The sequence below is a fragment of the Rhodnius prolixus genome, unplaced genomic scaffold, assembly GCF_049639745.1.
Source record: "Rhodnius prolixus isolate KJV_2025 unplaced genomic scaffold, Rpr scaffold_15, whole genome shotgun sequence".
Classification (NCBI taxonomy): Eukaryota; Metazoa; Arthropoda; class Insecta; order Hemiptera; family Reduviidae; genus Rhodnius; species Rhodnius prolixus.
In genome coordinates, this window is record NW_027411605.1 from 1,987,269 (window position 1) to 2,002,065 (window position 14,797).

Genomic DNA, 14,797 nt, shown 5'->3' on the forward strand with positions numbered 1-14,797 from the left:
TATTTATTTACGAGGCAAGTGATGCTATCTTGTGAATGAAGTTTGAAGCAAAGTGCTGCTGTCTGTTGGAGTTTACATACTACTAACTGCTGAAAGTAGCGCTTTGGGTGTTGAATTTTACAATTTGATTTATTTATCTTTTTTTTTACGGAGCAAAATATTTTGAAAACGAAATAATTGATAAAATATTTTAATTTAAAAAGAAAAAGAAAAACTAGACCTACCTCAGTCCTCCTTTGGTCTAATACTGTGGAACGGGGGGCAAGCGCAACATTAGGTTGATAGCTCCTCTCAAATCTTTCAGATTCGGAGAGTGGTACTACCCTTTCAGGATGCAGAAGTACTGGCGGATCGTGGCTTAAATATGCAGGAACACTGAAACACAAATAATTCCAGAAAAAATTAAAAAGAAAGAAAGATGAATTCAAAACTCTCTGCACGTGTTTGATGAGATTAAATATGGCGAAAGCCTTAGTGTGTAAATAGCTTGCAACTATAACACTCCAATTTTGGATACTTCGCCAATATTTCTTACGAGATTATTAACCAAATTTACAGTACATTAGGAAAAAAAAGTGTAGAATCCAACTTTTTTTTTTTTTTTTTTTTTTTGGCGCATCAACAGCTGAGGTCATTAGCGCCCGGAGCTTTTTCCAGTGCACTGCTTGCCTCCGGACAGTGTTCTCTCGTTACAGACAACACTGTCCATCACCGGACAGTGAGCTGTAAGAAGCTCCTAGGAAGAGAAAATCTAAGGGTCAGCTGCTGGATTCGAACCCGGGACCTCCGCGTGGGAGTCCAGTATGCTAACCTCATAGCTAATCCCTTCCCTAATCCAACTTTTAGTTTTTATGAAGTCTAAGCGGTTAAATTGTACTACTAACATAGTGCTATGGAGTATACTATATCAGCTGGCCTTAATATTAATACTTAATATCTAGTTATGCTAGATCCAGTTTATTTATTTATTAATTTTTTTGTCAAGAAAATATTCTTTAAATAACTACAATAATAATAAATGGTAATTTACCTGGTAACCGATCGGTCGGAATAAGGCTTCTCGTCAATATGTGACAGCGAATGCCAAGGCCTGAACGCTGAACTCATACTTCTCACGAATGGATCATACCAGGTATAATAATGGAAGGCGGTGTCGTAGTGCTGCAAATAGGCGGCAGCTGCCGCCGCATTAGGCGCTACATAACTATCGTCCAATTTCAATTTTTTAGCCGCAACCACATCATCCTCTTCTTCAATCTCTTTTCGATTCCATTCCATTCGACCTGCCATCGATTCGATAACCTGCTGGAAAAAGAGAAAGATAGAAAACCATTAGTAATTGACAAAACTGTATTTTTTTTTTACAATTAAAAATAAATTTTGTATCAATATTTATCATTCTTATAAAATAATTCCAGATTGTCCTCTTTCAGAGCTCCGCACAGTTGTTCATTCAGAATGTTCCTTGAGCTTTCAGCCGAAATTACAGGGTTCAAATTGCTTTACATTAAATGATTTCGTTCGTAGAAAAAAGCATGAGTAAATATTTACTTTCTTGAAAGATACAGTAAGGTATCTCCTCTTTTAACTTTTCAAATTAAAGTTCTCGCCTGAAAATAGACTTTGCAAACTCCTGAGTAAGATGGAATGAGAGGAAAACCAAAGTGGTCAATATTGAGTGTGAATTTCATTATCCTCTTTAAGAGCTCATTTGGCATCAAGCTTTTTTGGGATGCGACACTTATCAATGTGTAATTCATCAGCTCATATTTTATTGTTATCTCACCTAATGCTTTCGCTTCAAAACATATTTCAAGTCATTCCACACATCCTAAAAATATTCCAATAAATACTTTTATGCCACAAAAGTTTCTTCTAGTTTGTTAAAAGAAATAATTGAATTATTTACAAACCTACAGCTGTAACTACTTTTCATAGTATTTTCATAGCATATTGTTTAGACTTAAATAAAGAAATATATAAAAGTATCGTCGGAGATGTTTCGCTACTTCATCTGGTTCAAAAACGGGTTACTTTTTGGTAGTTTTTGACCTGGATTTAACAAAATTGTACAGACGGATGTTATCCCTTTTAGATTTGATGGATGCGCTCGCTACAGGTGGTAAATGTGCAATTAGACTGCCCTAATCAATTAACAGAAAAGATTATTTAATTAAGATGAGAGAAGTTGTGTGTGCCTCAGCAGGAGACAAAATTAATAATTTGATTGGAATCCTTCCGGTTACGTGTAAGCTTGTAAAGCGCAAGATTATTTCAAACATTATAGAAGTAGACTATAATATGAAAGATGATATATTAGAAAAGTACAAGAGGAAGGGTCCAATGCACGTGCGTAGGACATTAAATAATGGGCCGACTGACCTCTAAGGGACACTAGGCATGCACCCCCGAGGTCTACGAAAGGAAAGAGATAGAGGAGAGACAAAGAGGGCAAGTACTGCTATAGACTGAGAGAGTGAGTGAGAGAGAGAGAGAGAGAGAGAGTTATGTTTTTAAGGGAAGCAGCAAGAGGCCGGTAGTGCGGCGTTTGTGGAATTCTTGGCAGAGTTGGCGGGCAAATCACCAGCTGAAATAGATCTGGTGGGCTCTCTGCGCGGGCTCACTACACCTAGTCGCCGCATAAACACTCATTTAATTGCTACTTTTTTCCCCACCGTCAAAGATTATTATCTTATTCTTAGTTTTTGTTTTTTTTTAAATCTTCTCATCCATTTTGCATATATTTTTAAAAGAAGAAGAAAATAAGCTAAATTAAAATTGAAGCAGTTTAAATTTTCATCATCCAAGATTTGCTTGTTTACAAATTTTCGAAATCATGTTTAGACCAGAATCAACCTATCGACTAAAGATGAAAATTAAAAGTTTTGGTAGAACGGAAGAGTGAAAAAAAGATCACAGGAAACATTGTGAGTTCAGTTGACCTCAATCAGCTGACACAGCTGTTATAAATCAATCAGCTGACACAGCTGCAAAGTTAAACAGCTGAATAATTTCCCGCGTAGCCGTGCTGCACTTATTTCCAGCTGATTTATTTAAGTTTTGGAAGACGTGAATTTTTGGATTATTTTTTTTTAATGAGAAAAAGAGAACAGTTCTTGTGCGAGCCTCAAACAGCTGTTATAAATCAATCAGCTGTTATAAGTCAATCAGCTGTTATAAGTCAATCAGCTGACACAGCTGTAAAATTAAACAGCTGAATGATTTCCCGCGTAGCTGCACCAGCTGATCTAGAATATGCAACGCACAATCATCGGATTTACTTCTTTTTCTCTGTGCCACCCACACACTTATATTCTTTCCTGTTATATGTGATAAAATATTATTTTTTTTCTATTCGCTGGCCGCCATCCAATACTGGGGACCTAATGGCGCTTTTCCAAAACTCTCTATCGACAACTTTCCTTTAAATTTTGCTCGCTAGATACTTTTCTTTTCTTTTGTGAGGAGGGTTATAGGGAAAGATTCAGACGTGGAAATTGTATTTAGTAGGATCTCCTACACAATCCTGTAGGATATTTGTACCATTATAGAGGCCCAATGCTACAAGTGACTATCAGCTTAGTTTGGAAGAGAAGGAGAAGGTTTTGCAGGCTTCAAAGGGTTATAATTACACGAGTATGCTTTTTGAGGGCTACAAAATCAGAGATAATATAAAAATTGTATAACTCAACTAATACTGAAATAAGCTCCATTAGTATCATAAGCATTGCTTAGCGAAATCGAGTACCAAATCGATTTATCCCACCATAATAACAAATTGAGTCTTCGGAATTACAAGCCAGCGAGAAACTTCTCCAGCTGCTTAAAAAAAAAGGTGTTAATCAAGTTAAGGACACCGGTCTGGAGAATGGGGGCGGATGGAACTCATTCAATTTTCGGACGGTAATTTATGAAACAACATGTAGGGGGCGGCAGACTTTTGTATCACCCAATAGGATCACGCCCCTTTTGTTGGACAAATGCTGGCGGCTGTTGTAGGAGAGGGTCTAGTAATTCCTGGTATATTTCTTGAGAATATTTCTCTGTATTGATTTCTTAGGTCTTCGAAAAAAAAATATGTATAGTGAGAATGTCACCAGCAGTCGGAACCCCACAGTTACTATTATTTTTAAATGGGTTTTTCAGCTTTTGGACTGCTCTGGGAGATGGGATTTCAGTCTTGTCCAACTGCTTGTCCCAGAATGTTTCTTATTGACGTAAGGAACCCATTTTAAGAGTGAGTCATGTGAGTCTACAAAACTAGATTTATTTCAAAATTAAATAATATTTATTTATATTATTTATTTATCCACCATTCCCTGTGTTTATCGTTCATCAGTTTTTTAAAAAAAGGACCTATAAATAAGTGTAAAAGAAAATATTTTATGTGCCTATCAAATTGGGATTTATTGATTGTACCTAGCGAGAACTCTAGCGAGTTCTTTAGACCTAATTCTTGCCCAACCTTAGTGGAAACTAGCGCTGGCTGTGGAAATATGTTGTTGCTGCTCTTGCAACGCCATTAATCGTTTATTTTTATTTTTTCCTTTAAAAAACAAATTGGTATTACTACTTCCGTTTTTCCAAAGTTAAGGAAAAAAAAGGACAAATCAAGAAAATTATACAACTTAATTGTTACAAACAAAAGACATAACTGCTGGGTAAAGGGGGTAAAACTTCATTCTAAAAAGTATCAATTTCAATGTAATGTACAGGTTTACCAACTGTTTATTGTTAATAAAAAATTTTTAAGTACGTTTTAAAAATTCCAAATTTAACGAATAATAAATTAGGTTAAAGGCTGAAAGGTCATTTTGGTGGCCCTGGAGCTTTTTTTTCCAGTGCACAGCCGGATTCCTCGACAGTGAGTGATCTCTCGTCACTGTCCACCGAATAGTAAAGAAGTTCCTAGGAAGAGTAACAAAAAAATCTAAAGGGTCAGCAGCTGGATTCGAACCTGTGATCTCAGAATTCGAATCCATCTGAGTTAATCCCAACTTTGGTGCTTTTTATTACTTATTTTTTATTGCTACCATGAATATTTTTAATATTTACACCGGAAATGTAAGTTTTGAAATGCGTAGAGTGGAAGTGGTTCTTTAGAAATTGAATTCGACCTTAGGCGTGTGGTACAAGTAACTAAAAATTAGAAAAGTGCTTAAAATTAAATTTTGATATTTCGTTTAGATGCGACTTACGAGTAAAATTAAGTCCCCTACCAGAATTTTTGCCAAAATACAAAAATATACAAAATAAAAACAGAACACCGGAAGTGGTACTTCGTTACTGATTACGTTTTTCCTTTTTATTTTCTCGTAAAAGAAACTCCAACTTTTTTTTTTGGGGGGGGGGGGTATTATTTTTAGCAAAAATTAGTTGTATTAACATTAGGGCTGTGACCTAAATGGGATTTTATTGAATTAGTTTAACAACGGATTATATTTAATGTAAATTACAGTAAAGTTTAATAATGTCTCCTATTTTGACATCTGATAGGTTTAGGACGTAAAGACCGACAAATAAATACGTAAAACTCCATTAAATAATTTATACAGTAATCGATTTCTACAACAGAATTTTTAAAATAATGGAAAATTGGAAAATTACGTTTCCCGCTTTTCCCCCAAAAAAAATTTCCCGCAAAAATATCGAACAAGAATGAACGATTTTGATTCAACTAAAAACAAATGAAATCTTATTAATGAATCTAGACGAAGGCAACAGGTGTTTAACTAGGTCTCTTTCTATTGGTTATAACTCATGGTAACGGCCAATAATAACACTGGGAATTGACAGATTTGAAAGTTGAATTGACAAGGTTTTTTGTTTTTTTTATATTTTGGTTTATCATTTTTATTGAATGGTGTTTCTTTTAAATGAACGCGATTTCGCAACAACCACATGTTGGCATAGTGTAACAGGAATTTAACCTTTCACTGTGTTCGCAATGAAAGTTCTTTCCGAAGGCACCTACGTCTTTTATTTCTAAACTTCATATATACAAAAAAAGAAAAGAAAAAGGATTTCGTTAAAAGCTAAGATTTCATATTAAGATTTTTAAGGCGCGTCAACAACTCGGAGGTTAGTGGTGCCAGGAGGAGGTTTTGTCAGTGCACTGCCGGCGCCCTACGGACAGTGTACTCTCGTTACAGACAATACTGTCCATCACCTGGACAGTGAGCTGCATGAAGAAGAGAAAATCTAAGGGTTTAGCAGCTGGATTCGAACCCGGGATCTCGCTAACCGCATAACTAAATCCCTTCCCTCGTTAAAAGATAGAAAATTTTTTTTTGCGTAATTTGTTAGATAAGATAAGATAAGATTGGAAACGGGACGGGATCTATGCCCCACGAAACCGCAGCCACAAGAAGCTTATTGTGCCTTCCCCTTTTTGGATCTTGTAGTTGAAGAAACCTCCTCTACTAAGGAGGTTGAGGACTTTTCCTACTAGTTCCTTTTTGCGCTACTATCTCCTTTGGTCTCCAAAGAGCCAAAGATTTCATGGCGCAGCCGCTCGATTGCAACGCAATCGAATAACAGGTGAGAGGCCGTCTCCTCCTTCTTCCTGACACAGACTGCACAACGGTTCCGAGCCCCATCTTGTGCAGATGTTTCCTTGGAAAGGGTAATAAATAAGACGTTCTATTTTGGAATTTTAAAAATGGAAATACAAATAGAGAATAATGGGAAGCATTGTCTTATCAAAGTTCTACATCAAAATCAATACAATGAAACTGGATCAGAAAAAAGATCGTACAAAACGGAAGTACCCTTTTTTAGCGGGCCGGATACATCAATTTCTAGCGATAACCTTAAAAATACTCCCATGTTTTAATAAATGTTATGTTGGTAATGAACACGGATGTCCTTAATATAGGCCATTTTGGAGGGAAGGCTAAGACTGACTCCATCGCTCCAAAAATCGTTTTTTGCTAGGTTCCACAAGTTTCAAAACACCTGATGGTATTTTTTGAAAGTAATGCAATCCCCCAAACTAAGCGATCAACGTAAACTTACGATAATAATCCTGTTAAGGATATTAGTTGTAACGAAATCAAAAATAAAGTTATACCAAAAGTTTTCTGTCTTTTTTTGTTTTACAAGGTAGTTATTTTTTTTGAAAGTTATAAAAAAGACCTTTTGCCAGTTTAACAAAAATGAAGAATAAATTATTTTCAATAAATAAATAAATAAATAAATAAATAAAATCACATTTCTGGTTTTATATAAATAAATTACTCAAAGCTAACAGCCTTGGAGGATAACTCACGTTAACTTGGGACTGTTATCCCAAACTCATAATACATATTGTTCTAAGCCAAGAGTATAAACTCTTCCGCCCCCACTTCTCCATAAAAATTATTCTAAGAATAGCATCAAGTGCGCATAGTATATTTAAGAAAAAGAAAAAAAAAAAGTTCACATATGCATTTCCTGTTATACTCGTACATATAGTGGGGACGACATGTTTGAACTTGCAAACACCCATATTTTTACAAAACAGTATTGGTGATAAAGGTCATATATTAAAAACTGATTTACGTATTTGTTTGTGGAAAATAACCTTTTATGTCGCATAAGATAATATTAGGCTATGAATTCATAATAAACAAAAGATGGTGTTATAAAATAGAACTAAGTACGATTGTTGGCAACACGATGAAACTTCTAGGGATGAACGCCCCAAGATTATGTAATTTTTGAAATATATGTGCGTCAATATTTTACACGCATCCTCCAAAAGTTGCTGTACCACAGACTATTTTGACCCCCCCCCCCCGCTCACCCAACGTTGTACGTATGTACATATGTAAAGTAATTGCCTATTTTTTTTCAGGCAGGCTTTACGTCCAACTACCTAAATTAGGTGTTGTGGACGGAGGCGACTAGCAAACATACTTTACGAATAAAGATCCCATATTAACCATTGGGAATATAGACTAGTACCGCAATACATCTTAGCTTTGCGAGTCTAGCCTATAACCGCCTAACATACTTTACTATAAATTTCTCATATTAACAACCATTGGGAATACAGACTAGTACCACAATTTGTCTTAGCTTTGCGGGTCTAGCCTATAACCGCCTAACATACTTTCTCTAACATAAATTTCTCATATTAAAAGAGAAAAAAATTGAATTGTCAAAGTTGGGTGATTTTCAAACGTTACGTATTTTCGTGCACTTTTTTTGATGATCAACCCTTATACAACTGTCCTACCAGATATAGTTTTACTGTCTTTATTCACAGTATTTTTTATTTATTTAATGTTTATCAACATCTGGGGGTCAATGGCCTGCCGGGGCATCCTGGACAGTGTTCTACTATTATTATTAAGGATGCAGTCTCATTTAAGGATGAAAAAAAAAAAAAATTGGGAACAACTTTACGATTTAAACAGTTGATAGGACATTTAATGTAGATTTACGTAAATGCATAGATGTAGATAATAAGGGGAAATTACCCGACTTTCAACCGCTATGAAAATAATTGATGGTCTATTTGAATTTAAATATTCCATGCAACTATCAAATTAATGCAATCAACCGAGGGAATGAAGTAAGAGAAATCTATCGAAACCAGCTGGTTACATATGTTAAACATTTATCAAGAAGCACGCGAAATATTAACTTTATTCTGCGAAGAGTACTCCAACAAGATAATTTATTTCCTCTCCTCCTCTCTCCTATTGGTTAACGCTAATTTCATTTAATGATAACTGGGGGGTTCAGGTAAGGGGGTGGGGAACAAGAAAGTGCATTTATCTTTTTGAATTTCGTTTAGAAATTACATGGTTTGTGTATATAAATTACAGATCTTTTAACAAATATGCACATTTAAGCATAGCAATTATGCAAACAAGTGTACTTCATTTCTATTTTTAACAGTTATATTGCACTTCTGTTATCTGAAAGTATCAATTTTCAAACAAAAAATAAAAAATCTAGCGCGAAGACTTTGGCATACCCGCAATTTACGCGAATACGTCATAAATTTCTACTAAGTACTAACTTTAAGTAACATGTTCACTTTAAGCCTGGGTGGTGACGCAATTTTAAGTAAAACTGTGGGTAACCCTGAGTTTGGAAGGAGATCTTTCGCCATCTTGACTTACGAGGATTGATCTATTGGTGATATCCAATAATTTTACAGCATCCCTTCCCAAGTTCTTAGCATCCACCAACACAGTGAACAGTTAGCTGTACAAAAGCTCCTAGGAAATGTAAATTATCTAAGCAGCTGGTTTTCGAATCTGGGATATCCATGATCAAACCACTAAGCACTGAGATAATGTACCTCTTCCCGACGTGCATTTATTTAGAGGAAGCAATACAATTTTTTGGAATGTCTAGCATTGGTAAGTCAAAAAGAAAGAAGTGGATTCCATATTACCACCACTTCCTTCCAACAAATGATTTAGAACTGTATTCGTCGATAAGCACTTATTTTTACAGAAAATCGGAAAAACCATTTTCAGATAAATCTCGAAAAAGCCCGGTTGATTTTGTTTGCTATGTTGCGATATTTCGTTTTTCAGCTTCAGTTTCCACATAAGCATAGTGATTAGATCCTAAAAAAACACTTCTTTTTTTTTTCAGATTCAGTGAATGCTGGGTTCAGGACCCAAGAGAGAGCCAGACAGCTTTGAGAGTGTGGGCAAGGAAAGTACTGAGGAAGAGATATGGTCCTGTGAACGAGGGAGGAGGAAGATGCGAGAATCCGCACCAACTTAGAACTGTAAACTCTTCATGGAGAAGCAGACATCGTTCAATACATTAAAAAGGGAAGATTAAGTTGGTTAGGAAATGTGGAGAGGATGGTGGATAACCTAAACGCCTTTTATATGGAAGGCCCCGGATGCGTCAGGAAAAGAGCTAGGCCAAGAATGAGATGGCTTGATGACGTCGAAGGGGATTTGAGGAAAATGGATGTGCAAAGACTGAAGGCTCTTGATTGGAGCTCAGTGGAGAGCCTTGATTGAGGAGGCCCTGTTCCTTTCCAGGACTGTAGCGCCGAAGAGGAGGAGAAGGAGTGAATCGCGAAAGTATGTACATCTAACGAAGAGTAAGGAAAAGGTACAACAAGATCGCTGGACCTTCCTCGTAACAGTAGGGTGTAAGAAATAAAATAAGAAATGAATCAAATAAATTGAGATCAAAATAACAAAAATAATAGGGGTCAGAAACAAATTTTAAAAGCAGTTAAGTCAAAATAGGTCACCTATTTTACTGCACTATGCCACTAGGGCGTTGTCGCCCTACTAGAGTGGTAACCACGAGAAAATGTAGGTTCTGTAGGAGGGGCTTACATGCACTCTCGAGTAGAGTCAAAGAGAACAGAGAGAGAAAGTGAACAGAGATATATATAGCGCTGAGATAGAGATAGAGAGGGCTGAGGGGGAGTAGTTAAGAGAAAGCGTAGTAGAGGTCGTAGTTGTCCGATGGATAGACCAGAAGACGGTGGTAGAAGTAGACTGTAGCCGGCAATGGTTCAGATATCCTGCAAAAGGGGGGTGTAAGAGAGAGAGAGAGAGAGAGAGAAGGATGGGTGGAAACTAGTGAAGTAACCTGTAAGGGGGCGCAGAAGATCCCCTTGGGGACAGCGGGTAGCCTGTACATTGTAAATGAAATAGAAGGAGTAGGGTTAAAGCGTTGGCTCGTATATACAGGAGGCAATGGTTTCATTCAGAGCCAGACAGAAGACGGTCACCATGGCAACTGGCCCGATCGACCGGCTGACGTCATCACACGACGCGGCGGCGGCGGCGGCAATACAGCAGCAGTAAAGGCGGGTTTTTGGCTTACGCACTAGTACTCACCCTATCTGGGTCAGACCCTCCGTTTGCACACCCACCCACACCGAATGCGCGCTCTCCTGGTGTTACACAGAACTTTCCTACATCCGGCGGGGCGGTGCGAGGGGGTGTTTCCGTTTCTCTGGCTACTAGCCAGCCCCAACCACCCGGCAAGTTAGCCATCTAGTTTACAACACGTGTACCGGAAGTACTCCCGAGTTCGCTTCCTATGGGATGTTTTGCGAGCAGTCTTAACAAAAAAAAAAATGTGGTTACTAAATTGCTCATGACTTGCTCTTGCTGCAATTAGAAATAAATGTCCTTCAAAAACTTTTCACTCTCCTGTGATGAGTTCCCTTTAATCCAGACCTTTATCCCCCATCCAGATCGCCCACCACGAACTACTACACAAGACTGGATTTCCAAACATGTTCCAGCCATGTGAGCACCACTAAACTTAACTGTTACCTTTCATCAATCTCACTGTTTGCGACATCAATAAAATCAAAGACTGTCTCTTCACAGACAGTCTGCCCCCTCATTGACGGTGGTCTGTCCCCTAATAGACTATATGACTTACTGGAGTAAGCCAAAGTTAAGGTCAACAATTTTTCTTCTCGTAGAAACAAAAACAATGGATGTTTTTGTCTCCTTTTCATTGTTTCCACACAGGATTATCCTCTTTTTTTCCAGAAGCTTTTCATCATTTTCCAATGGTAGCTACAGATTTTATTCAGAAAAATAAACGCCACATTTAAAGTGAGTATAAAAAAAATACTTCTCGAGTTTGTAACAAAACAAAGTGGTTGTTTTATATATATATATATGTATATATATATAAAAAGCGTGACTTGAAAAGCCTGGACAAGTTTCAAGCCCTTTTAAGTCCCCGGTGGATTCAAATCTTTAACTTTTAAGCTTGAATAACTTAAGCTTTTAATCTTAACTTAAAATTTGGCTTCACTAAAAATTTTGTATTTTAAATAATCGATAAGTATTTTCTCCCAAGCACTGCTCTATAATCGATAATTATTTTCTTCCAAGCACTGCTCTACAACCGATAAGTATTTTCTCCCAAGCACTGCTCTAAGTAGGAAATTCAGTAGCTTTATAACATGCTTTCAAGCTCATAATTTGTACTGTAAATATGGTAAAATTAAATATTGGATTTTTAAAGCTGCAGAGAGCTAAAAGCTCTTGGCTTCCCGCTAAAAGCTTCCCTCTCAACTGAATCCCCTCCCTTTTGATGACAATGAATCCATCGATCTCTCTTTCTCCAGCCTATCTTTCCACCTCTTGGGTCTACAATGTGTCGTCACCTACACAGGAAGTATCAGTTAGTTTTAGGAACCCTGGAGAGTAAATTAGCCTTTTCCATGGAGCAATCTTCTTATAAGTGAAACTCCCCACTTTTGTTCCTCTTTATCCTTGCCTTAGGTCCAGAGCAAGTAAAGCCTCTTAGTTGGGGAGGTGGTCCCCCTTAATTGTCAGTTAAGCCGATTAATTTTTACGATTTTACCGTCTAGTTTCAGCGCTACCCACACCTCTTAACGTCTACTGCCTTTTATCCTTCCGGCCAAAAATTAAAAGTTAGGAGGACAAGAATGAAGAAGAGTAATGAGAGTAGACTGGTAAGATGTTCCCGAGGGTTTGGTGTAACCTGGCTCCACACTCGAGGATTACCTTATCATTCCCTTCTAAATCCTCTTTGTTGACTCTTTTTCCATTTTTCCTCTCCCCTTTTCTTCCTCTGTCTCTCTCTCTCTCTTTCTTTAAAGGATTTTTAACTACTTAGTTCAGGTTGCTTTCCAGGAAGGTGGTCTGTCTGTCAGTGATACTAATGCCAAAACCTCTTCTGCCTCCAAATCCAACTTGGCGGAAAGAGAAATGCACATATCTCTTTTCGCTAATTCCTGTTTCTTATAACTTCATTGGATCAAGTTTCATTAAATAGGATTTTTGGTCACCTGAGATTAGAAGATTAGCGGTAAAGCAAAAAACAAAAGCACAACAATCTAAAAGTGGCAGTGTTTGGTACACAAATTAAATGTAAAATATTAAAGTGTTAAGAAATAGTATTTGGCGAATAGCTGCAATGTTTAGTGCCTGTGGGTTCCGCTAAACCCAATCAGTTTAGTGCCTGTAGGTTCCGCTAAACCCAATCAGTTTAGTGCCTGTGGGTTCCGCTAAACCCAATCACTTTAGTGCCTGTGGGTTCCGCTAAACCCAATCAGTTTAGTGCCTGTAGGTTCCGCTAAACCCAATCAGTTTAGTGCCTGTGAGTTCCGCTAAACCCAATCACTTTAGTGCCTGTGGGTTCCGCTAAACCCAATCAAGTAAATCACAACTAACTCCCCCTCTGCATATATAAATATATTGCGCGTATATTAAGGGCTAACAGTAAAAAGTACTATTTGAGTTGCTAAGCTGGGATACACGCAGAGACCCACCATCAACCACCAGTAATTTCATTATGTTTATTAACACGTGGTAATATTTTTTTAAAAATAGTTATAGCTTCTTAAATACGTCATTGACGGAATTACGAGGTTTAGGATATGGAAGTGTTAAGGTTACACCCTGTTGGGGTTAAAAAATCAGCTGACTGCAATGGCGGCATGTCACAGCTGTCTTCTTTTTTGCTACAGTGCTACCAACTACGCAATATCGAATTTAGAATTAACTATAAAGATTTCAGAATTTGAAATCATAAAAGAGTTATTCAATTATACTATAATGTACATAAATAATGATGTACATAAATATTAGCAGCGAATTTCAAAATAATAATAACAATAATTATTAGAAAAGTAACAAAACCCCATAAAGGCCCACAACCAAAAGTACCCTAAATCAAGTTTTCCCGGAAGAACAACACAGTGACTTTGATCCCTAATATTGATCCCGCTAATGGGGACCTATTCAAAAATATTGGAGTTTCAACTTCCTGCAATTTGTGATATTTTTTTTTTTCAAAAATCATTTTTATTCGATTCAAGGGATTTCCAAAAATAGTACTTCCAGTAAAAACCGGAAAATTCGAAATAATCGAATCGAATAATCGAAATAATAAGAAAAAGTAAAAAAAAGAAAAATTATTTCAATTCGTATAAAAATATATACTTTCATTTTCTCTTAAGGAAAATTAAAATGGTGAAAAGTGAGAGGAGAGAAAATAGAGCAATATAGAAAATAGCTTTTCATTGTGTTTCTTTTTAATGTATATTTTTCCAGAGAAAACTCTCATAAAGAAAGTGAAAAGTAAATGAATTAAAGTAACGTTTCAAGAAGAAAAATATAATGTAGAACTTTTTATTTATTATATCTATTTTCATTTTTCTATAAATGGAAATGCTCATCAAATGAAAATGGGAAAACTCTGAAAGAGAATTCTTTTAAAAGAATTTATATTAACTCAGCTATATTCTATTGTTTTATTTTAATTGGAAAAAAAGCTTTACAAAAATATTGAGAAAACCTAATCTGTTCAAACAATGACCAGAGAAAATAAAATGGGAGGAAAAAAGGAAAAATTCAGGGAAAAATCTTGCAAATGATTCATACAGAAGAAAAAGCTCCACCCCCTAAGTCAATTTATCTTTCCAGTCAGTTTTCCTTCGTTTAAAGTCAAATCCTTAAACGGTGCGTATTACATAAATATGAAGATTGAATTGGGGCTCATTTAAGGCGAAAAAGTGACCTTGAAAGTTGCCCTAAAATGTTTGAGGAGCCATTGTTTAATCTCATATATAGCACCATAAAAACAATTAAAAAAAAAAAAATGCACATTTTAAAATAGGTAAATTCATTTCAGATTGATTTACGAACAAAACAAACCACAAACGGAAACCCCTAATGTTCTGCTTTTAAAGAGGGTAACCAAACACAAGAGTTAATGGATGCGGTTTACCGCTTTTCCAATTGGTCTGCTTAATTAGTACCGTTAGGGCTTTTTTGGTCAGTGTTTTTAACAAGCAATGTGTTAGTCGAAATCAACTAAA

General features: G+C 36.5%; 1 protein-coding gene across 2 annotated transcripts in view; it reads right to left on the bottom strand.

Moving 5' to 3' along the window:
- The window catches only part of Snoo (Sno oncogene), a 285,848-nt gene that overhangs the window by 19,125 nt on the left and 251,926 nt on the right, over positions 1-14,797 (bottom strand). The window contains exons 2-3 of one of the 2 annotated variants that reach the window (XM_074129838.1): positions 1,031-1,302; positions 225-375 (exon numbers count right to left, since the gene is read on the bottom strand). In XM_074129838.1, coding sequence (XP_073985939.1) covers positions 225-375; positions 1,031-1,302 — 423 coding nt within the window. Of the gene's footprint in view, positions 1-224; positions 376-1,030; positions 1,306-14,797 lie in introns of both variants that reach the window. The other variant, XM_074129837.1, reaches the window with a different exon arrangement.